The 25,464-nt window shown below is 43.4% G+C and overlaps 1 protein-coding gene across 2 annotated transcripts in view; it reads left to right on the top strand.

Moving 5' to 3' along the window:
- adamts14 (ADAM metallopeptidase with thrombospondin type 1 motif, 14) overlaps window positions 1–25,464 on the top strand; it is a 48,563-nt gene that overhangs the window by 5,961 nt on the left and 17,138 nt on the right. The window contains exons 3-7 of one of the 2 annotated variants that reach the window (XM_084566969.1): window positions 7,877–8,033; window positions 11,742–11,938; window positions 19,184–19,267; window positions 22,227–22,374; window positions 25,093–25,198. In XM_084566969.1, the coding sequence (XP_084423095.1) occupies window positions 7,877–8,033; window positions 11,742–11,938; window positions 19,184–19,267; window positions 22,227–22,374; window positions 25,093–25,198 (692 nt within the window). Of the gene's footprint in view, window positions 1–7,876; window positions 8,034–11,741; window positions 11,939–19,183; window positions 19,268–22,226; window positions 22,384–25,092; window positions 25,199–25,464 lie in introns of both variants that reach the window. The other variant, XM_084566968.1, reaches the window with a different exon arrangement.

Below are 25,464 nucleotides of genomic sequence, written 5' to 3'. Positions count from 1 at the left end.
AAACTTGGTCCTCTTCCCTGTACATGGATGTGTGAGATATATGGCGTTCCAAGCTCATGACATATAAATCCTGCATACAGTAAAGCTGAATATAAATCTGATATCAGTTGGATATATTTGGTGTCGCATTGCCACCAACTCGTGAGCTTAACCTGCAAATGGTGTGTGCTCCCTTTGGTTTCTGCAGCAGCTCACTTTCAGTTTCATTTTATTACATTTTATGTTGGATTAATCAGCATCTCTATTAAATCTCCCTCTGACTGCAATATGGCATCAGCTGTGCACTCCAGAAGAGCGCTGACTATTGTTGTGGAGTGATGAGTGGTGGCTATGATTACACTGGCGGTGCTCATGTGCCGGGAATTAGCACAGATGACGGGCCTGATTGAATTACGTGTGTGATGGAAACACAGGTGCCAGATAACTGCAATGGGAAGAGCGCTATTTTTGAGAGAGCCACCTAGCAACAGTTAGAAGTTAGTCAGAAGTGGCTTGCATTTTGTAGGGGGTGGAGGGGTGGTGGTTGAAGGGCAGTTTTCCATCCATTGGAAATGGAAAATGTCTGCATAAATTGTTCTATTCATGAACGTTTGCAGGAATTTTGTAGTAAGCTGGTCCCGGTCCAGTATTCAAGGATCCTCCGGTGTTCCAGAAGTCTGCTGGCACTGAGGTAAAGCACTAAATTAAGAGCTCCGTCACTGGAAGCCCAACATCGGAGCCAATAATCTGATTTATTTCCCCTCACTCTGATCCTTATTTGCAGCATCTACAGTATGTCTGTCTAAACAGGTGCTCATTCAAGCACACACATTGTGAGACAGCGCACACACACAGATACAATTACCACTGCTTCTTATGTGGCTATTCCTTCTTCTGCCTTTATTGTTGCAGCAACTCCTTCTGCAGTTTTTGCCTCTGCTGCTAACCACCTTCTTCTTTTAAAATGTCTATTACTCAGCAGCAGGAATCTGGACAAATCCCATGTTATTTCACCCACAAGGTCAAAGTTTAACCCTGTTATTTTTTAAATAACATACAGTTAAAAACGCGCATTCTGTGTTCTGTACGTGACCTTTGGCTGAACCCGTACTTTGGGAAAGCAGGAAGGGATGCAGACAAGGCTTTCTGCATAAGGGTCATCTGAAAGGCGGCGTCCCGAACACCATCCACTAGCTAACAAGAGGATTCAGAGCTTGAAAAATACAAATATAAATCTACTTTTAGTACAGATTTGAAAAGACGTTTGATTAATTTGAGATTAACCGCGCATTAATTATGGAACCCACGCGATTAGTTGCAATTAAATATTGCAATTAGTCGCAGCCTTACTAATTATATGATATAACAATACTGAGTATAATGAGGCTGCATTTAGCCGCTACTAGCAGCCTCATAATCCTCAATCAAGCTATTTTAGCTATTTAATGGCTAAATTATTATTATTAATGCGTGCAGATAAGTGTCTGTGATTACAAACCCATTTTTTTTCTTGATCTCTAGCCATGCATAACCTTTGTGATCCAGCACAGGGAGATGTGAAAGCTGATAAATGGGAATCAAGTACTAATCCCCGGTTCCTACAACCTGTCTCACACACTGAGCTATGATTCACTCCCTGGCTTATTGATCTGCACGGCCATGCCACGAAAAGTTTTTGTCCCACATCAGCGACACGTTCGACGTGTCCAGTGTCCTGTGAATACTGCGCCAGAAGCCACATTTCCCCTCCTCTCCTCGATATAGAGGAGATTATGGCTTGCGTGTCTAAAGTTCACACAGTAAACTGGGTGACCTCATGGAAATACGAGTGGATACCTTGATCTCGGAGGTTGACAGTGGATTACCTTTTTAACCCTCTGTCTCTCATCGGTGAATTAACAAAGAGTGTGCCTGGAACCGAAATTACACGCTTCTCAGCCAATCTGCCGCAAATTACAGGTTGAGCTCCTGGAATGATGGCCGGACTTTGATTTCCTTGCATGCTGCCTCGCAAACATCCCTACCCTGTGGCACTTGTTCCATTTTTAGACTGTGTTTGCCTGTCATGCACCATAAAGGGTGCCTCCGTCAGATTATCTCACCAGTAAAAACAGACCCCCGTGTTTGATTGCTGATTTCATATTGTGACATCGCCTTTGTGAACCACTCACCTGTCATGTATAATGTCACATATAGGAAAAAGAAAAAAGCTGTGATTTGCGTGAGCGAGGGTGAAATTTCCACTCGGGGAGGAGGGAGAGTGAGATGGAGGGGTGAGCACTTTCCAAGACCCTATTTTTGTTCCCTGTTAATGGTGCAAAATGGTGTCCATTGAAGGCTGCAATAAAATGAGCTAATTTTCTAAACACTATTATCCTCTGGACATATGAAGCGAGTCACATGACATGCTGTTGATAATGGCTCTGTTCCAGTGCTGTTTTTAGCCGTTAGCACGTAAACGAATGAGGGTTGTCTTCCTACTGGAGCAGATCCCAGACGTTTCATTTAGATTTTCTGTTGCTGGAGGCTGTAAAAAGATGGAAGTTATTATTGTTTTAATAGAGAAACGTGCGGGCTGCAGAAATGTTCTATGAGCAATCAGTCAACACTTTTATAGTAAAGATGCACATGCAACAAGCACATATCATAGCACATGCTCTGCAGATAAAGCGGTCACTTGCACGTCTGGCTCAGTTAACTTAAAAGATTTCTTCTTAAATGCCTTCGTGTTCACTCCCACTTCTAAAACCAAGCCTTTCTCAGCACATTCACACGTGCCATATTTCTTTAAAAGCTTCCAGCAGTAATTACAGCAGCTCTCAACCCTCACATTGGATCCTGTTCTGCACAGAGCAGGTGACTAGAGTCCAACGGCTTTTGCAGCGCAGGAAGAAGCACTCTGAAATTACATACAATAAATATCCACCTTCAAAGTTGCTCTTACTGATGTGTGGAATTTCGTGCGCTGGTGTGCTTAACTGTTGGCTATATTTGCCTTTTTTTTTTCTTCTTTTTTGTGTGGTGCCCGTGACACAGCTGGATTCCTCACTGCCTCAGTTTCAGAGCATTTTACAGGCATCACAAGCAGGGCTGTCGTCATGTGGACCAATTCTCTTCGTATTTCGGCACCAAAGATGCTAAAGTTGTACGTTTGAAAGAAAAACACCTGCTTAAGTTAAATAAATTCATCACCAGTTACCAAAAAGCAAAGCAAGTGAGCACACTAGTGGCCTCTGCAGCCAACAGTTCATGATTAGATCCGAAAACAGTTGCGATATTTTGGCTCTAGGTTGCACTTTTCACCAGTTTTCAAAAGACACGTTTTATTTCCCCAATTTTTTAAAGTTTAAATTAAATGCTCAAGTCTCAGCCAAACAGAGTTCTCTAACCAGCTGTCAACTATTGGGCTATTATTAGGGCTATGGTTCGTCCACAACCTCAGAATTGGAAAAATATTCTGCCATCTTGCAAAAAAACTAGCAGTAGCAAATTACTGTTAAACAAGCCGACCATCGCGGGTGCACGCAGCGCTCAGAGATGACATCATCCAAGCCAGAATACATCATCCGGGGTCTGTAGGTCAATCTACAGACCCCGGATGATGATAACAGGTAACTCCGGACTCAACGGGGAACAGCACTAGCGTATCATAACAAAATATTGGTGAAATGAACGAGTTTCGCGGCATATAATGCGTTATTTAGAGGCTGCGTTTCGGTGCCCCATTCACTCCCACTAAGTTATATGGGTGAGTAAACGACCGTATTTTGAGCCAGATATAAGGTCCAGTTTGTAAAAAACAGTCCTTCCCCTTTAAGGAAGCTCTGCAGACATTACTTAGGCTGAAACAACCTTCTTTGCTGACTTTGTATTAAATTTATTGCCGTAGCTGTTATAGTATCAGAAAATTGTGCTCCACAACCCAGAGATATTCAATTTGCAGCAATGCGAGAAAGAATTTGAGAGGCTGGAGATTGCAAATATTTGGATTATTTTTTTCTTGATAGATTTCACGAAGGTTTTTTTTTTCTCATAATTTGAGCTGCTGATTGTCTCAGCTCTGAGTCACAGCTAAACCAGCGCTCTTGACATATTAATTGCAGTCTGCAGATTTATTTACGACTCGATCAAAACGTAATTTTTTAATGGGACGAAGCCACCACCAGTGCAGAAATGAGTCCAACCCCGTCATAACTTTGCGTCCCCTCCCAGCTCTTGACACGTCCTTGCCTAGCCCAGACTTTACCCCAGCCTTTACATATGTTTACATTTGGTTCCTTCGTAGGCCCTTCCAGATGCTGCTGCTGCTGCTGCCGCTCTCTCCCCTCTCACAGACCCAACTTCACTTTCCACCCACTGCTGAAATAAGAGACCACAGAGGAAGTATCGGAGCATGTCTTACTTGGCATTTCCTGGTCAGGGGGCTGCAGAGATTCTTTCACTCCTCTTTGCCCTCACTGTCACATGTCCACCCTTAAGTTCACAGCATTTTGTGTTGTTAGTCCCAAGAGACGGCCTGCAGCCTGGATGCAGGATTTTGGATTTTTTTAATTTATTTTTTTATTTTAGGCACAGTGTTCTCTTTGCTGCACTGTATTTAGATTTCCCTTTGCAGCTGTAAATATACACATTCTTGCCAAAATCTTGTTGGTGTGCCGTCTTCATGAGGATAATGATAGGCTCAACTGTTTTTTTTTTTTTTGTGTGATGTGCCTTTATTGGAGACAGTGGACTGAAACTTGAGCAAAGCAATGCTCCCCGGATGGATGTGAACAAATGATCAGTCCTAAGTTCCCCCTTAACTACATTTTAAGTATCTGAACAGGAGAAACATGGGACTGTTTGTGTTCCTCATCTTCCTCTCCTCTCTGTCTCTTTCTCTGTCTGGAGTCATACACGTTACACTGACATTAAATTTCCTGTGGGTGTGAATGTCAAACATCTGTCTGTTAGCCTTGTGATTCACCGGTGACCCGTCTGAAAGGTGATGGATGGACAGACAAAGACAGCGATACAGAGCTGACAAAAAGAGCTGTCTGACCTACTGTAGCTCTTCTGTACAGCGTTGTGTTTAGACCTATTGTTTTATGGGCGTAATTACAGTGATTGCGTGTTGGATCGAGGCTGCTGCCAAAATGTGAGCTACACTCAATACTGTCCCTGAGTGCACCGAAGCTGCTGCGTCAGCTATCAATATTTTCATATTAGCAGCGGATCACGTGGCGACTAGTTTGTTTGTGAACGAGAAATATTCTTTGACTGTAGCTTCATTTCTGCTCTCCGACACTTTACGGCAGGGGCGTCAAACTTTAGTTTAGGGGGCCACATACAGCCCAATTTGATCCCAAGGGGGCCGGACCAGTAAAATAGTAGGTCAGTAACTTTACATTATGAAATGTTTACATTAAATGAATTATCCTTTGACAAAAAAATTTTATGAGCAACTTGAAATTTCTTAAGAAAAATAAGTGCAATTTCGGCCGATTGTTGCCATCTGCCATTTAGTTCTGGGTCTCAGTTAGGGATGTGCGATATTTCATTGTTTACGATATATCGTCAAAAACATTCCCCACGGTAAGAATATGTCATCCCGCGATAAAAACGATAAACTCCGTATATATGTGCGGGACACACTCGCAGCCCAACACGTGTGGAATATTGACAAATTGACAATGGCGGAAGGCGGAGCAGATATGCCGGGCAGCGAGGAGCTCGTTCCTAAACGAGGCTCCACCTCCATTATCTGGAACTGGTTTGGTTTTAACCCCTTAACGCCTGAATTGATTCTTCAATTATATAAAGAAATGAAATATTTGTATTTTTGCTTACCACTCCGGATTAGGATTAGGCTGAATTGGTGTTTATTTATCGTCATTTTTATCGTTACCGTGATAAATACCAGAAATTATCGGGATAAGTTTTTTAGTCCATATCGCCCATCTCTAGTCTCAGTGTCGTGTTACGTCCGCAACTAAAGCAGTGCGACCCCTAGTGGGAAGATTAGGAATCGCAGTTAGCTTTATTGAAAAATTGCAGCAGATAATTCGTTATTTAGAGGCTGTGTTTCGGTGCCCCAGTCACTCCTACTACATGGATGTACGCTGATCTAATTATCCCCCGAAGGAATACAAATTACACAAAAGTTATATGGGTGAGTAAATGATCGTATTCTATGCCAGAAATAAGGTCCGGGTTGTAAACAGTAGTTCCCCTTCAAATGTAATTTTTGGACTTTGCAAATTCAGATTGAACCCCGGATTTAGTGCACGCTTTATAGCATTTTCAACTCTGCTCTGCTGGTTGCACAAGTAGGCAACTGTTTGCTAACATATTTACCGTAACCGATTAAAAGAGTAAGAGTTGCCGTTAATTCGATTAAACGGAGATACTGAAGCAGCATTCATATTATGTACGTTTTATTACATTCGTTCAAATGGTACTTAAACAAGTGTAGAAGCTAGCAACTGCTAACTAACGAGAAGGCAAATATATGTAACATTGGCGGGGAAAACAACAACGCAGTGACAATAGTACTAGATTCAAACTGCGGCATTCTTTAATATACACTAGTCGTGGACATTGGAGCAGAAAACTAGATAAGCTATGTGATCTTGGCTTGCTGTGGGACATCAGGTTTGCATGCCGGGTGGGGGTGTGGGTGCAGCCATTTTGCACTTTTAAAAGATATTAATTATGTAAGAGTCGTGCTTTACAGCTCATTTCTGCCGCCCCCAAGTGGCCAGAATATCTGACGGTGTACTTTAACCAAAGAGGACTGTTGCTATAAATGAATTAGTGAAACATTAACCAACCAATTCTGCACAGGTCTCCGGGAGAAATGCAATTTGATTCTGTCTGCATTAGTATGTGTGTCAAAATGACAATAAAGCTTGATTTGTTTTTGATTTGATTTGATAAACTCGGCGACCTTTCAAGAAACCCTCCAGGCGCAAACACGCAGTTAAAAGAAAGTCTAAATTTAGACAAAGGAATAAACATTAATTCAACCTGTAATATTTTACTGTACCAATTACAGATGTATGTGTATGTTAAAGGAAATATAATCTCTACGGAAACAGATGTACCAGCATGTGGTTGTGGTTGTTTACCTTTTCGGCTCGCTTTCACAGTCTCATGCGATTTGAAAGTGTCAAATCAAATATTATTAAGTCATCTAAGAGGAAAAAGGAAAACATTTCAGTCTTTTGTTGCATTCCTATTAGAGTCTTGCATATGGTGGTGTGAGGAAAGACTATATTTTCGGTGTAGTAACAGACTTGTCGTCAGGGAGAAGTCCACCTTTAAAAGAGGGAAACATGACCATTTTTCCATACCTATAATGCTGCTAGAAGAAATGTTGAGATTTTATTAAAGAGGAGGGGGGATGGTGGCGGTACAGGCAATAGCTCCATCTCAGGGTCCATACTCGTACCGTTCTAATAATATTCCTCTTGGAGTGTGCTTATCTTTAAATGAAAGCAGCAAGGTCACAGCTGCTCTTTGTGGGTAGAAGTTTCTTACTGAATAAGAGCACATCCGGCATGTTGAAAGAAAGTGGGAACATCACATCAAGTGAAGATTGGTATCAAAGCTGGAAAAAAAGATCAAACTCAAGGATTTGCTATGAATTTATTAAAAAAAAAAGTGGATGGAAAAGTACGACCCAATTGAGACATCAGCTCGCTCAGGGTGAAATCACCGTGGCACTGAATCAATCTTGGTGAAGGGCTTGAAGGGCCCCAAATTGTGTCTACCTGCGTCATTCCACATATCCAACTCTTTACTGACTCTTCCAATTGATCAAGCACACTATAATTACTGGCTCCACAGGAATTACCGTCCTTTCAAGGAGGAGTGGTGGCGGTGGTGGGCTCATTTTTAAGCTCTCTTTTTCCAGGCAGGCCTGATCCGGACTGATAATGGGGAGTTTTTCATCGAACCCCTCGAGAAGGGCCAGCAGGATGTGGAAGTGAAGGGGCGGGTGCACGTGGTCTACCGCAGATCGGCCATCAAGCGGGAGACGGGCCAGCGGAGGGAGGATCTCCACAATGAAGGTAGGAGAGGTGTGTGACTTCACCGGGAATGAAAAGCACTGTGTGGGTTTGAGCGTAGTGACTTGAGTGTTTGTGTGGGTGAATGAGGCCACATACAGGACTGAGCTGTTGTATAATGGTATATAATAGAACAATATTGACCACCATCATGTATACATTATTATATGTAATACAAAGAAATGTTGCACAGCTTCATTTAAAAGACCATGTGTTTATTATATAACTTAAAGAATTCGAATGTGTCCTTGTATAGAAGGCTTTAGCTTCCATTCACTTCCATTCACTTGCCTACACTGATCAGGCATAACATTACGACCACCTTCCTAATATTGTGTAGGTCTCCCTTGTGCCTCCAAAACAGTTGTGACTTATCAGAGAATGGACATGGGTTTGGGATCTAGTGAATCTGGAGGCCAGGTCAACACCTTGTGCTGTTCTTCATGTTTTTTTGAATTGTTCCTAAAGCGTCCTGCTGGGGATGGCTGCTGCCATCAAGGAGTGTCTTTGCTATGGGGTGGGGGTGCCTGGTCGGGTCAAGGTGGGTGCTACATGTCTAAGTAATAGACGGTTTAGGCTTCTGCGTCGGCGTAGCTATGGCGACAGCGCAGACTCTAACGCCGTATCCTAACGTGCACCTCCCCAGAAATGTAACCATGCACCGCCGCAGCACAGACCCCAAGAGCTGTGACTGGTCCGCTTGCTAGTAGCGCGTTTCCGCTTTAGTATTTCCGTCTGTTTCTCCATCTCTGCAATTTTCAAAGTGACTGTTTTGGATCAGTAAAGATGGAAGACATCAAGGAAAGGTGAACTGAGGAGGTTTTCAGACACAAACATTTGTACGACTCGTCTTTGGTAAAATTTCTGTGAAAGTTTCAGTCGCCATTGTTGAACGTGAAGGAAAAAATTAACCCAACTGGCAAAAAAGGCACAGCGCCAACTAGCGTTTGGGTGGTGTTGTTACAGACTGAGCCAGACACGTAGTGTAGGCTATGTGCGTAGGTTATGGTGTACCTTAAATGAGCCTTAACATCCACATCAATGAATGCCAGGTCCAAAAGTTTCCCAGCGGAACATAGAATTGTCACAAGACGGTCAACGTTATTCCCTTCTCCTGTCAGTGGGTTTAATGTTATGGCTGAGAAACGAAGAGGAGGGAAATTTACTCTAGTTTTTGATAAAGTCAGTCAAATCTTGAATGAACCAGTAGCTATAACCTGACGGCAGAGCGTGTGGTCACACTGAACATGACATTAGTTTTCCTGCCTGCAGCACCAGATTCCAGTCCCACCAGCCTCTTCTATCCTGTTTCACAGCTTGCCACATTTTATAAAGTAGACAGAAAGTAATTTCCCTTAGCGGCAGAGAGAGATGTTCTATTGGGAGAATCTTGTTTATTTCTCGCAGCGACACTGGGATGTTTGGCGCGCCCTGTAACAACCTGCTGATTGATAGAAATTGATGAAAAGCACTACTTGAATAAAGCTTGCAAAACCTGCACTATAAATAAAGACTTTCAGACCGATCTGATGCTTTGTGATGCTGATGCAGCTTTGGGTATATTGGGTATATTCCTTTAACTCTGCCGCTTTTAAACCCCTCGTAACAACATTTTAGGGGTTAGCAGAAGAGACGCTGAGTGTTCACTAAACCAGCTGGTAAAATGAGGAATGCTGGGCTCCAGTGGTCGTACTGGGGACTGGGGAGTGTTGGGGAACCAGAGAGGGGAACGACCTTTCCTTCGCACTCAAACGACCAGAATCCACGAATTCCTTCTCTTTTCTTGCTCCCTGTGTCTGTAGCTGTAAGCCTGACTTGTACTTTTACTCACTTCTCTATAAAGCAGCTGTCGGATGTTGGATACGCATAAAGCAGCAGTGTCCTGTATTTGAGGTGGACTTGACCGTCGTAAACTGTACATAGTGTTACAGATTTCTATCCTTCACAGTAAAGGTGGATTTTCAGCACTGACAGAGAAGCAGAGGACCTAAAATACCAGAGACCAGACAATAATCATGTCACGAAATGACATTTAACGCTCTGTCAGATCTATTTCTTTTTAAGGGGATTTACCTGGTGACAGCTGCCACCAACATTTTTCCCTGTATTTCAATTTTTAGCTTCTTTAGACGTGTTCAAAAACGAGTGCAATCTTTTATAAAAGACCAGACACAGATTTAGACACATTACTGCATCTGCGCAACATACAAGAATCTCTATCGGCCAATTTTTCGAGCATAATGTAGAGAAACAGGACAAATGGAAGGTGTCTGCATTTGAGCGTTTGCGGTTTCTGCCGCACATGCTGAACAGAAAAAGATGCATTCAGTTTATGTCATTATGGATGGCTGCTGTGCATTTTCATGCAGATCCAGAGGACAACCACCAGTTTCCTACTATTCAGGCCTGACGTGTTCTCTCCGAAGTGCCTTCTATCCATCTATCTATCTATCTATCTATCTATCTATCTATCGCGTCTGCAGTGTTTGTCTCAGAAATGCAATCATCGGTGTCGCCGATGTATGTTACAGATGTGTGGACCACCGCGCCTCGCTCCCCCCTTTTTTTTTTCTGTCTGATATTACATTTTATCTCGCACGACCTAGTCCATCTCAGAGCTGAAGAAAAACAGCGGTATGACACGGATGAGTTGTTTGGACGTGGTGTGAATGAGCTGGGATTTATGAAATGGATGCACAGTTACTGCCTTTAAGACAACTACATTTTTCTGCAAACTTAATGTCTTTTTTACATTAAAATCTGCACTAATCAGTTTTTTAGATATTAATATTACGAAGTTTCATGTTTTCAAATCACCCTGGAGGATTTTATTGTCTAGCTTTTAGCCGTTTTACAACCAACAACTGCCACTCTGATAATAAAGTAATGAATACAGGACTTAAAATCACCAAGCACCCATCATAATGCATCCTAAATGCATCTGTTGTTACGTTTCACCTCAAATGTGGATGTTACTTAGACATGTAGCACCCACCTAGACCAGACCAGGCACCCCCACCCCATAGCAATGACACTCCTTGATGGAAGCAGTCATCCCCAGCAGACACACAAAAACTGTTTAGGAGCAACTCAAAAAAACATGAAGAACAGCACAAGGTGTTGACCTGGCCTCCAAATTCACTAGATCCCGAACTGGTCAAGCATCTGTGGGATGACCCCCCCCCCCCCCCCACTAACAACATTGTGCTGCCAGACACCACAGGACACCCTCAGAAGGCCCATGTCCATTCTCTCATGAGTCACAACTGTTTGGGAGACCTAGACAATATTAGGAAGGTGGTCATAATGTTATGCCTGATCGGTGTATATAAATATCTCATATGCTCACTATGCTTTGTGACATAGATGCATGTTGTTTGGACAAGGTGTGACTCAGCTGGGCTTTAGACTATGACTGCATATAAACTCTTTCTCTACTGACTGCATAGAGGAAATCTTGTCTGATTCTTCGGGGCCAACTATTTATTATTTATTATTTTTATAAAGCCCTCAGCGCTATAAATAATCCCAAAGGATTCCACCAGCTGCTCATCCCGACACTCAATCACGGAAAGTTGTTTTATGACCCGGGCGCTCTATTGCATTACTGATGCTGAAACGGGAGAAGACATATTATGTGTGCGGTAGATTCCTGCCATCTGTTCGCTCCCGACTTGTTTACGTCCCGCTCATATTTTCTTTTTTTCGCAGTGGCAGACATCGGAATCGCGGACCTCCCCGCGGCCCTGGATCTCGTGGAGCAGAAGCTGTCCGAGTCCGAGCGCAAGAGGAGGCACGCCAAGAGGGACGACTACAACATCGAGGTGCTGCTGGCGGTGGACGACTCGGTGGTGCGCTTCCACGGCAAGGAGCACGTGCAGAACTACGTTCTCACGCTCATGAACATAGTAAGTCTGTATTCTTGCACAAACGCCTCGTCCCAGCTTGATCGTGCGAGTTAGATTTTGATTATTCAGCACGTTATTTTTGTTATTAAATAGTATTAACTAGTAAAAAAGTTTCTTAAAGAGTCAAACTTGACTCACCAATCAGATTTCCGGACGGGAAAAGTAGAGAAACAGGAAGAATATACTGTAATAGACAATCTTTAGCTTGGAGGAAGTAATGGCGTCTGTGATGTGACATGCACAGTGAATGTTTTTGACTATTATATCCTTTCTTGATATGAAAATGCTGCAGAGCTTGCTGATACTTTTATTTTTTTACTTCATCTGCCTGTTGAGATATTTCCCCCCTTGTCCTCTCTGACATCAGACCTTGCCACACTTGTCCCCAGACCCCAGCTCTCTCTCTCTCTCTTTCAGTTGATGGATTACCAATGAGAGCAAAGGGTGGGGGGGGTTGAGGGAACTCTCAGCTCATTCATTATGGGTTCCACCAGCTCCTACCACCATAATCTGCTTACTGGGCCCAAATCTCCCAAGTCAGATTTTCACAGGGTGCTGGTTTCACTCTGTAACAGTTACCATTTGGACCATGCATGGTGGTCTGATTAGCCGCACTAGACCAATTAGAAAGTTGACTGGGAGCCGCGCGGGGCAGTCATGGAAACCAGCGCCAGAAGTCTGCTCGCATTGCCATTTAATTAGGATATTATATTCACATTCTGTTCCCAAATGTCTTCCGCAGAGAGAAATGTCTGACTTCTAATGACCTTGACTGATTATGCCGTGAAGTGGCTGCGAGAGCGCACTCTGTAATTGTCAGTCCTTGGTTTCTAGTGCTCTCTGATAAGCACTTAAGAGTATTTCTGATCACTCGCAGGACAATTTTAGGCACTTAGCGTTAAAATTGCTGGAGCTCTAAAATGAAATCAAGTTAAATATTAAACGAAGTATGCGTATGCACATATATGTACATGTCATGCTGGGTTAAATGTAATGAGAGCATGGAGAAAAATAAGTGCAGTTTAAACAAACGAGGGTCAGGACTCTTTAGTTCCACTAGTAAGCCACAGGCTTGCTGTGTCTGGAAGAGCTCTGCCCACTCAAATCCCTCTGAATCCCGGCTCCGCGGCTGCAGAATGTGTAGTACCACCTGGAGAAACTCTCCCTGAGGGATTGATTACTGAACATCCTGTCTGCGCAGAGCCAAGGTGACTGCCGAGGTGCCTGCCGCACAATGGCCGTGTTGTTCGACCGCGGACCAGGTTTTGTCCATGTCGATGTGACGCCGTACACAAGCCAGGGACACCTAGCGCCTGTAGCCCACAGCTGCTACTCTCATTATCAGCCTCGAGAGTCCCATTGCAGCCCTCTGTGTGCTCCTCCTGGCTTTGTAATTATCCCAGCGCACACTACGTGGGGCTATCCCATCCCTCATCTGGACTCTGAATGCATAGGCCAGAGTCCTGTAAGAAAAAATGTGCAACCTCAGTGTTTACGAATGTCGTCATGAACATTTTATGATACTATTTTTTGCCGCGGCCCCTCAGTTTTCAACGGCGTCTCTGTTCCCAGCATAAACACGCCCATATATAGGTCACTATAGACCAGTCAGGGAATTTGGGTTTGTAACAAATCTGGGAGAATTTGGGGTCACTCAAGGGTTCTTTGCAGCATTTATTGACCTGAATAGGCTTCTGTGAATGGAATATTTGCTCAAATGCCTTGGGTGTAACCCCGCGTCCCAGAGCAAATTTGGACTTGAGCCAAGATAGCCTTTCTTTGGTGACAGAGCTTTTGTTGTGCACGGCCATAATTTTCACCCAGAGTAAGCTGACTGACACGCTCTCTGACATACGCCTGTTGGTGTTTTAGAAAAAAAAAAAAAACTGAAGCGCTCTGTTATTCTGTTTGCTGTATCTGGAACGTCTTGACATTTTTGTCCTTTTTATGAGTGTACACTGGGACAAATTAAAAAAGAGAGAGCCTGAGAGGGATCAGTCTCTGGTTTTGAGGTTTGATACCATGAATGTGAATATTATTATAAAGGAGACATTTATACATCGATCAGCCACAACATTATGACCACCTACAGGAGAAGTAAATGACATTGACCGTCTCGGGAATTTGACTGCGGTAACTTTGCTCTCTTGTACAGAAACACACAGAACTTAAATAAGTGAAAAAATAAAATAAAGAAAGTGTCCAAAACAGTCTGTCAGAAGTGGGATTCGAACCCACGCCTCCAGAGGAGACTACGACCTGAACGTAGCGCCTTAGACCGCTCGGCCATCCTGACAAGTTAGTGACCTGCTGGGAAGCTTTTGGACCTTGTATTCATTTATGTGGATGTTACTTAGACACCTTACTTACTTACCACCCACCTAGACCAGACCAGGCACCCCCACCCCATAGCAATGACACTCTGAGCAGGATGCAACTAAAAAAAAAACATGAAGAACAGCACAAGGTGTTGACCTGGCCTCCAAATTCACTAGATCCCAAACTGATCAAGTATCTGTGGGATGATCCACAGAGGCCCCTCCCCTCAACCCATAGGACCCAAAGGCCCCTCACTAACAACAATCTTGTTGCCAGACACCACAGGACACCCTCAAAAGGCCCATGTTCATTCTCTGATGAGTCACAACTGTTTTGGAGGCACAAGGGAGACCTACACAATATTAGGAAAGTGGTCATAATGTTATGCCTGGTCGTGTATGTCTCTTCTTAAATAAAGAAAACAAAGAGCAGACATTTCAAGAGAAATTTGTAGTAAAAACAGCAACGTGATCTGCTGCTTTTCCTGTGTTAGTGGCCATACAGATATATATGGTCCCAGTATATCTGCAGCCATGGACTGTATAATCCTATACAGCCTTTTATGTCAGCAGGTAATTTTCATGGCAGCAGTAATTGTAGGATTCCTTTGATATGCCCTCATTATTATTATAGCCACTGGAGAGATGAAAGCCAATGTGCTGTAGCGTTATTGAACACAGGGAACTTCACCGCAGGGCCCTTGTAAACCGGAGTGTCCAGCGTGACTAATTATTCACATGACCTTTGGTGGATTAGCGCCCAGAGCCACTGAAACCTATTCCAACTCGGAGGTTGAGTGATGAGGCAGGCGAGAGAGAGAAAGCAGTTTTCTGTGTTTAGTGCTGTTCCTGCATCAATAGGGAAGGATCAATGGGAAGCGTACAATGGACAGAAAGAAGTAAGAAATTAGGCCACAGCTGTGTGAAGAACGTTTATGAAGACTCGTGTGAACATAGGAGAAAAGACATTATAGGAGTTCAATGTCGGGGCGGAAGGGAAAAGCATCCTGACAGTATTGTTGTTGGCTGCTGCTGTGGGTGTTAACAGGTCTCAAAGACACAATGAGCAAATTCCTAGATTTTGCTCGACTTCTATGTTGGGTTGCGGTGATCTGATTTGCAGGCTGGAAACAGCTAGCTTCTCTGCAGTTGTCATGGTTTTTGTCAGGAGGGAGGAAGACCCAAATGCAGGCTGTACCTGGCTAGAATAGTTTTAAAACCAGAGGCAAAGACAGAAGCTGTGGTAAGCTTGGCTAACAGGCGGAAAAACAAGGCTGGAGAGGTTAGGCAAATGCCCAAAAACAATCTGGTCAGTCAGGTGGGTGGATGGGGAGTACAGTAATTTACAAATATGTCTATCTTCCAGTGCTTATCTATGGTCAAGGACTTTGGGTGATGACCCAATGAACAGCATTGTGCATCCAACCAGCCAAGATGAGTTTTCTGCGTTGGATGGGTGGACTCATTCTTGGCTGAGAGATAGGAACTAGATGAGGTAGTTTGTGCCTCTGGTAAGGTTTCCTCCCGGGCACCTCCCTTTGCAGATTTACAGGGCACGGGCAGCGTTGCTGGGAGGAGACTTTGCAGTTGACCCAGAATTCACTGGAGGGATTGCTTATCTCGAATGGCCTGGGAAAGTTTTGGAATTCCTCATGACGAAGGAGAGTGCTTAAGGCTCATTTAAAGTTCTATGTAACCTACGTACGTAGCCTACGCCGTTGTTGAGCCATTTATACTTGTGCGCTTGCTCTGTAACAACGCTAGTCGGTGCTGTGTCTTTTTTGTCAGTCGGGTTAATCTTTGTTTCTGCTTCCTGCTTCACTTTCAACAATTTAGGCTGAAACTTTCGCTGAAATTTCACCCAAGACGAGTCGTACAAATGTTTGTATCTCCAAACCTCCTCAGTTAACCTTTCCTCGATGTGTTCCATCTTTATTGATCCAAAACAATCAATTTGAAAGTTGCGGAGACGGAGAAGCAGCCGGAAATACTAAAGCAGAAACACGCTACTACCAAGCAGACCAATGACACCTCTTGCGACCTTACGTTTCCGGTCGAGGTGCATGTCAGGCTACGCCGTGGGGTCTGGGCTGTCGCCGTAGCTACGGTCATCAAATTGGCACAGAACCATAAGCCGTCACACGGGGGAGTTGTTTGTTTATCCGCAACATTCGATATGATTAAAATGAATCGACATACAGATAGGAAGCAACCAATGGCGACTTGGCGTCAAGAGGCTCCTGAATGAAATTCGTCTCGGGGGAAGAAACTGTCCAAAACAGTCTGTCAGAAGTGGGATTCGAACCCACGCCTCCAGAGGAGACTACGACCTGAACGTAGCGCCTTAGACCGCTCGGCCATCCTGACAGTTCATGTATGACCTGGCATTCATTTATGTGGATATTACTTAGACACCTTACTTACTTACCACCCACCTAGACCAGACCAGGCACCCCCACCCCATAGCAATGACACTCTGACCAGGATGCAACTCAAAACAAAACATGAAGAACAGCACAAGGTGTTGACCTGGCCTCCAAATTCACTAGATCCCAAACTGATCAAGTATCTGTGGGATGATCCACAGAGGCCCCTCCCCTCAACCCATAGGACCCAAAGGCCCCTCACTAACAACATTCTTGTTGCCAGACACCACAGGTTGTAGCATTGATAGGTGACAAAAGCTTTTGCTATATGAAGAGGTTGAGCTCTACAACTAATGGGGGCGCCATCCACAGCTTTGGTTCCTCTCGGCAAATTCACCATACTGATAGCATCGTTGGGTTGACTATATTTATTTTCAAAAGCCTGGAACATTAGCGACCAATTGTCAGCTACAAAGCAATGGAGGAAGACGATATATTGACATAACATTACTGAAAGAAGGGTAGCAATATAGAAAACTGCTGATTATATTACCGGTGAGTAGTGAATTACAGCTTCCCCATATATGATATTTCTATATTAAGTGCTGGCACGATACAAGAGAGGTCAAATGTTGCACAGATGATGATGATAAAATGACGGTAAATTATGCACATGCTGATTATTTTGTCAGATAGATGAGTCTATCGCATGAAGAGACAACCCACATGCCTTAAAATGCCATTTATAAACCATGTGTTTCCTTTCAGTAACAAGTAAGAGAAGCTAAATTACTTCTTGTTTATTGCAATCCATTACCTACGTGTTCAAACTAAATTACTCACTGATATATGAGAAAATAAATATCTAACCCTTATTTTCCTCCGGACTTTATTATCAACCGCAAAGGGAAGCGGTTGATTGACTTTATGGGAACTGGAATGAGTTCCGACTTGTTGCAAGCTTTTAATAAAAGAGAAAAAAAAAAAAAAGCAACAGGAGGAAGTTGGGGTTTTGAATCGGATCCTAGCTCGGGCCTGTGTTACGCATCTACATACCTCAGCATTCTTATAAAGCCAAATCGCAGTCGGCACATTTCTGGGCCAGCCTTTTTATTTTTTTTTCATTGCATAACTACACTGGTTATGTTGGATGGTTGCCAATGTCTTAACAACGTATTTCATCATGATTCCAAGCTTGTCGTAAGAGATGAAAAAAAATAAAATCCCAAATGGGCTTTCTGCTGGGACGCTGGTCCTCAGAAATAAAAATGTGCTGAAGCAGTATCACACCAGCGCAACTGTCAACTATGTTTCAGCAGATTTTAAATAAACTTTGCTGATTCCATAAAAAAGTAAAATGATTTGACTGGATATGGAACTACTGGTTAAACACCGTGTGTCCCAAGAGCACAAATGACTCTCATTTATTTTCTCTTTAAAAGCTTGAAATATGCAAGAATACTCTTCCCTAAGCAGCAGGTAAAGCTGTGTCTACTAATCATATTTTGTTTAGGTCCCTTTGATCATGCTCTCAGTAAATCAGCACACAGCAGCCGGCGTGGTTAGTACGAGCACACCATGTGCAGCTGGATAATGTCACTCCAGAGAACCAAGGTTCACTTCTGCAGGCCTCAGAATTCTATGGAGCCATAATTAGCATCATTAGTCTTTGCCTGCATCCACTTACTAATAAATTGCCTTTAATCATCCTTGGAAACTCTAGACGTTAGAGAAGAACCAAAGGATGGTAAGCTGAAAGTAGCTTTTTGACTTGGGTGGGAACAGTGAACTTCTCTCCCCGCTGACTTTGACTGCAGTGTGTTAGTATTAATGTTTTATTATGTGTTTGTGTTACTGGCATAGACTGTATATAAATATGGACACTGCGCCCCCCCTCCTCCCTTTCATTGGTCAAACTGACGCTATTTTCCCAGAGATACGGGCTTGCGCCATCTTGTGAGTTTGGAACCAGAGTCTGTGCAGTATGGCCCAAGAGTGGAGAGACATTATCGATGCCCCGCCCACACTTCCTCTAGATTCACGCGTTTTCAGTTAATTAATACTACGTTCCGTTCTACCTACACCAGTTACAAGAAAATGTTGGATTATACACTGTACTCATTTTTAAAATTTCACAGTCTCACGGGCTGCTTTACTGAGCGGTTGTCATGGCAAATGGTGGTCGCCATTGTGTCACATCCTGTTTCTATAGCGTCAAATAACTTATCCACCAAATTGACACTGGAACATTCATCAATATTATGTTAACTACCTAAAATGACAGAAACAGCCTTCAAAAAAATGATTTGACTTGTATTTTAGTGTTTTAGTTCGACAAAAGTCCTATCCACTAACATGGAGGGGGTGGAGCTTATTACCTATACTGCAGCCAGTCACCAGGGGGAGCTCTACTTGCTTTGGCTTCACTTTTGAGGAGCATCTACACCGTCCATCTTTATACAGTCTACGGTTACTGATCTGTTTGCCCTTTGCTCACTATGTTTTCCTATCTTTGCATCAAATCCACAGTGTACTGACAGATGCTCTTCATTTCCTTTCAGGTTGATGAAATCTACCACGATGAATCTTTGGGAACCAACATCAACATTGTCCTGGTCCGCATGATAATGGTCGGGTACCGGCAGGTGAGCTATGTCGCACAATCTTTTTTTTTATTATTATTATTTCTTAAGGTGCAAATAGATTTTAGAAGACATTTTGTTTAGTGAGAGGCTGGTTTGAAAACGGACATATTTTGATTGTCTGGATACTCTGCACCTGTCAGTTCATATGATTAGTCACCCTTAGACTGAACCTGCCAGTCAGGGTCATATTTGTACAGATTAAACATCTAAGCTGTCCATTACCGACCTTTAGATGTGGTGGTGGTGGACAGGTTTTGCTGATTCAGGCTAGCTGATTCCCCCGTTTTCAGTGTTTCTGCTGAGGTAAACTAATTGGCATCAGGTAACGTTTAATTTTAAATTCCCTGCACTCTCAAACTACCACAATAAGACTGAGGCAGGAAGCTGACTTTTGACAAACATGATATGAATGCATCCATCTGTCACTCAAAGCAGCCACGTCCTAAACATTTTAAGCCCTCATAGGATTTAAACTGCTGAGTTATATAAAAATTTACCCCCATACAATTAGCTTCAAGTTAGCAATACAGCTAGCTGTTTCTTCTTCGTGTGCCAGGCTGTAAATCTGGTAATTTCTAAACTAAAATATTTTATTTATTTATTTTTTTTACTTTATTTTTTTCTTTCTGAAACCTAAATATGCAGATTTCCTTTTGAAAAGGCTAATTTCTTAGTCAGTTATATGTTTAATCAGGTTTATAATTGACTCTTCATATGTGTGAATATTGTACCATGTACATGTCATTATAAAACTTGCACCATTCTGCAACAGAGAGAGGATGTCAACGAATGAAGCTGTTTCATTTATAAAGCCTGTAGAGCACTTGGTATATATAACCATGAATCCCTATATATATGTACCATTAATTGCACACTATTTGTTATATTTGTGACATTTCTTACAGCTCTAAGATCCTGCTGGGTGGTATCATGTGTGATAATGAAAGGGGAAATGAAATCATGACACTAAGGGTGCTATATTGTTGTTTCACAAACAAGGGCATTTATCCCTCAGGTTGATTTGTTTGTGCTGGTGTGAAGACAACAATCGCACTCCCCTCTGTAACGAATGAACAGAGTTCGGTTAGAGGCGGTGGTTCATTTGAAGCGTGACCACACGTTACCCACGGAGCAAAACAGCAACCTTATATTTATATAACTGCTGCTCCTTTGGGGGGAGTGTGGTGGCAACAGCAGTGCACCTCCTTATCATATATACATAAACATTGTTTTCTACATATGGGTTACTGAAAATGATGCTCAGCAGTAAATGCCAGTGCCCACACTCTCTGCTCCACTTTTAAAAGGTGGTAGATTCGAGGTCATATGAACAAAATTGAAAGCACGATAAAAAAAATCAAAACCACGTGTTTGCGTCGTCGGTGCGTTGGCAGGCCTCCTTGGCGGCTAGGGGCCCCGAGCAGAGTGTGATTTGATTATATCTCAGACGTTCTGCAGCACTTACCCATTGATTGATTGGAAAATGCGACTATAAACAAAAAAAAAAAGCATCTTTAACTGATTTAAACACAGTGCCATATCTGTTATTATCCAGGAGTAGGAAAGGGGTAGAGCCAGGGTTTTCATTCTTTTATTGCAGTCCATTATTTTATTTTAAGTCACTTGCAGCACAGGCATAAATATACATAACACTGTGGCAATCAATAACAACAAGAATAAATAAGTAGTGTACATTAGCTCCGTCAGCAGGGACTGCTCCCTCCTGATGTAACATTCATATCATACATATGTAATGCAGAGCACAAACTGCAACAGGTCCCACCTGGCTTTCACTGCCGTAATGAAGGACTCGTACAAATACACAGTGCTTGTTTTAATAACTCATTAAAGATAAGTGCTGTAGACAGAAAGTTTTAATGCCTAATTGTAATGTGGGCGCATAAAGAGAGAGAGTTACTTAAGAGCCAAAACATCCACCGGATTAGCAGTTTTAATGAAGTATATGTGTATTCAGGGTTTGTTTTTTTTTCTATTCACCTGTCGTCATTTAACGTCGGCTTTGAGGGTTTATCAGCATGCGGTAATGAGGCGTAATACGCCGTCCTTTATGTGCATTTCGACAGACGTCATTGAGCCATTTGAAGCGTGCAACATATCTGGTGGATGCTACCTTGAGTTTTTTTGGGGCCCGGTTGCCAAAGCAAAGGGATGTTGTTTGCACGGCACCAGTTAGATGAGCTCGAACATGCTGAACGCGTCACCATCTGTTGCGAGCGGCGTCACACCCAGAGAGATTTCACCTCGAGTTTTATTGTCAAATCTGATGGATTTGTCACCCAAGAGACAAAACAGAATCACCACTTATAATTTCCTCTCGCTATTTCTGGTCCGACTTCCATCTGGACATCATCTTCCTGCAGTCATAGCAATTGTGACAATTCACGGCAATTTGAGGAAAGCGTGCGTCCGTTTTTTCTTTTATCGTTCACAATGATAAACCTACACATTTTGAGACACACCGAGTAGAGGCCACTGTCTGTTGGCACTCTATCTGCACTTGTCATTGTCCTCCAGGCAGGTCAGATTTAAAAGAAGGGGGAACACCTTTGAGACCTTTCTCGTATAAATAAATTAGTTTTTTGTCCCACGCTAGCGTTTTCTCTCTGTCTGATCTTTAGTCACAGTTGATGAGAACCGGAGGAGGAACAGGAGCTCGAGTGAACTTGAGGAGGCAAGTCTCACATATGGATTTCAACTTTACCGCTCCCACGTGTCAGACAGTCGGTACAACGTAAATGTGATCTCTATTTCTGGCTCTGCAGACGTTTCCTCTCGACGCAGAGATAAATCTAAAAAGTTATGAGAGCTCATGCACACCTGGAATGAAGGTGGCGATGAGTCACTTGAAGAAGAGCAGCGCCCTCATGAACAAGGGGAGCAGTTACCTTTCTATTCATTTTTTTTCTCTTTGTCTTTCTTGTCTTGGTCACCCCCGCAGTCTATAAGCCTGATCGAGCGTGGCAACCCATCCCGCAGCCTGGAGCAGGTGTGCCGATGGGCCAACACGCAGCAGCGCCGCGACCCCGACCACGCCGAGTACCACGACCACGCCATCTTTCTCACAAGGCAAGATTTTGGTCCCGCAGGTATGCAAGGTACTGTATTTTTCTCGATCGAGGCCTGTGCAGACTGAGTGCTGATATCTGCTTCCGTTCACAAAAAGGGGTTGGCTTCAAGTCTTGCCCAGGTAAGGTTGATGGAAACTTAAAAGTGAGAGGCGGAGGAGCGGGGCGATGTGGGGGGGGGGCTGGAGCCGAGGCCTCGAACCCAATCCTGCCAACCTCACAGGGACACAATTGCTGAGCTGCTTTCCGAAACCTTGCTGACTTGACGTGGATGCCACCCTGTAGGAAGGAAGAATTGACGGCGAAGGTTTTTGGCATGTAGAGGAAAAAAACAGAAATAGTTGGTAGTTTAACCTTAAATTATGAATCAGTAGATTTTTCCTAATCTAAATATTAATCCTTTACATGTATGCAGTCAGTGGGAGTTTGTGCAATACATGTGTTTAGCATTTGTCTCACCCTGTATTTCTTCTTTTCAGCCCGTACTTCAAACGTAAATTTGAAGTGAGCAGCCAAACCTCCGGAGACACTTGGGTCCCGCAGGAACAAACATCCTCTGTGCTCGAGCTCAGTATCTTGCACCGACCTGTGTATATTTTTAACTTTTAAAGCACATGTGTCATCTTTAGAGGACGGCCCGAGGCTACCTGGTTTGCTTGTCACACCTCCGGATGTTGCCATAGCTGCAGTTTGTGTTGTGTTCATAACAAGCCCCGTTTCTATGGCGCCCCGCGCTGCGTTGGGCTGGACCCTGCGCCGTGTTCTCAGGGTCGCGAGCAGACACACGAGATCACACTTTCCTGTCAGAGTTTAGCCGCGAGATGGTAGATTCTATGTCCAAATACAGATATTGTTGCAAACAGGATGAGCTCGCGGTGCCACTGGAAACTCTCGATAATGGGATTTCCGCCGTCTTCTCATCTGCTGTCCCTGCCGCTGAACGGTTTCCCATACGGGTTCGGCTCAGTGTTTGAGTTTATCAACCAGACGATAGAGAACACCTCTCTTCTTCTCTTGACATCAGCGGTGCAGAATCACATTTTTGCCCGGGAGCTGCTTTTCGCTTCAGTGTGCAAAGCTCAAGCTGAAACGGCCTCTTCATGAGAATGCCATCTGCATTCTCCTGAAATCCCTTTATTATCTTCCTTTCCAGATAAAGGGTCACGCTAAGCAACTGCTTTCACGTCTCGCCACTTCACCACGCAGCCTTGATACGCCCATTTTGTTTGCCGTTCGCGAATCGAACCGAATCTGGCCCCGGCGAAGCGCTGTCATATCGCACTGTAGGCGCTCTGCTGTGACTGAAATAACTCGCTGCAGATGTTTCTCTTTTTCAGCACCACCAAAATAACCCGACGTACATGCCTTTCAAGAGTCTTTATCACCAGCTGTCTGCCTGCTGCATTTTCTGCTTTTTTGCCTGCATGCCAAAAAGGTCTTCTGATGGTCAGAAAGCATGAAAATTAAATGAAATCCACCTAAAAAATATATATATGTTTAATAATAAAAAACAAAAAAAGTCTGGAATGAGCGTGCTTCTGAACCGAACCAAATGTGCTAAGCTGAATCACTGCACACCTCTTGATCGAGTTTTATGTTCAATGTTTGTGCTTTTGCTTAAACGTCTGCCGCCCTGGCGATCCGTGTGAAATGTTGGGAAGACGACGAACTTCTGAAATATGCTTAAATATGCTCAGGCTGTGGCTCAGGAGCTTCAGGCCCTTACCTCCACTTGACCACGCCTTTACCGATGCGAGGAGGTTTATCGGTAGGGTTTATCGAAGGGAGGGTTGTGAGTGAGGTCGAATGCGGAGACACCAGGTTAGGTGCACGCCTCGGGAAGGTTCGGCTTCTCTCCAGCCTTTGTCCCTGTGATGTGAGAGAGGAGAGGAAGCAAAGAAAAGCGAGGGATGGGGGAGAGAGGTTGAGAACTGGGAGGAACAAAAGGTGACGGATTAGACGCACTTTTATATATAAGCACTGGAGGTAGAACTTAACAAGGCGTGGTCTTCATTAGTATTTGGTAGCATTTGCTATTAGATGTTTGAATATATAGACATAAAACCTTCAGTGTTTGAATTTTGCATGTCATTTGTGTGGCATTGCTCAAAGGCGTACTGTGTAATCTATAGAAAATGCAACATATCACCATTAAGCGATTAAAGGGGAATTACCGTTTTTTACAACCTGGACCTTATTTCTGGCATAAAATACGATCGTTTACTCGCCCATATAACTTTGGTGTCATTTGGAGTCGTTCAGAAGATATTTAGATTCGCGTATATCCATTAGTGGGAGTGACTGGGGCACCGAAACGCAGCCTCTAAATAACGCATTATCTGCCGCGAAACTTGTTCATTTCACCAATATTTTGTTATGATATGCTAGTGCTATTCCCCGTTGAGTCTGAAATGACCTGTTATGCGTTAATGCGTTATTTAGAGGCTGTTTTTCGGTGCCCCAGTCACTCCTACTATATGGATATACGCGGATCTAAATATCTGACTAACGACTCCAAATAACACCAAAGTTATATATATTTTATGCCAGAAATAAGGTCCAGGTTGTAAAAAAACAGTAGTTGACCTTTAATTTGAAGCATTTTCACCTATTTTAACTTCACCATGAGTGAGTTAGTGTCCAAATGTACTATAGCAATAGATCTCATATCGCACTGCGTGAGAATGTGACTGCTTTCATTCCGGTGCTTCATTATTAGGGCTTTTTTCTGTTGCCCAGGTTATGCTCCGGTGACAGGGATGTGCCACCCGCTGAGGAGCTGCACTCTGAACCACGAAGACGGCTTCTCCTCCGCCTTCGTGGTTGCTCACGAAACCGGCCACGTGTGAGTAAAAGACGTCTCGCCTAGATCTTACTGCCGACATGTAGTCGTGTGTGGGACTGTACAGCTGTGGTCTGTGATCTCATTTTAAAAGGGGCTTCAAAAACCAGAACTCCAGCCCCTAATTTTGCGAACAGCTATAAAAGGAGGATGAGTAATATATATTTAGGGAGGCTTTTTGTAGCTTGGGACATGTAGTGCAGACGGAAAACAAGAGAAGAGGGAGAGGTATTGACCTCTTGTTAGGTAGCATACAGCAGAACATGAAA

This window comes from Chelon labrosus (genome assembly GCF_963514085.1).
Source record: "Chelon labrosus genome assembly, chromosome: 19".
NCBI classification, from domain to species: domain Eukaryota; kingdom Metazoa; phylum Chordata; class Actinopteri; order Mugiliformes; family Mugilidae; genus Chelon; species Chelon labrosus.
The sequence above is the reverse complement of the archived record's forward strand: the minus strand, read 5'-3'. Positions and strand labels throughout refer to the sequence as shown.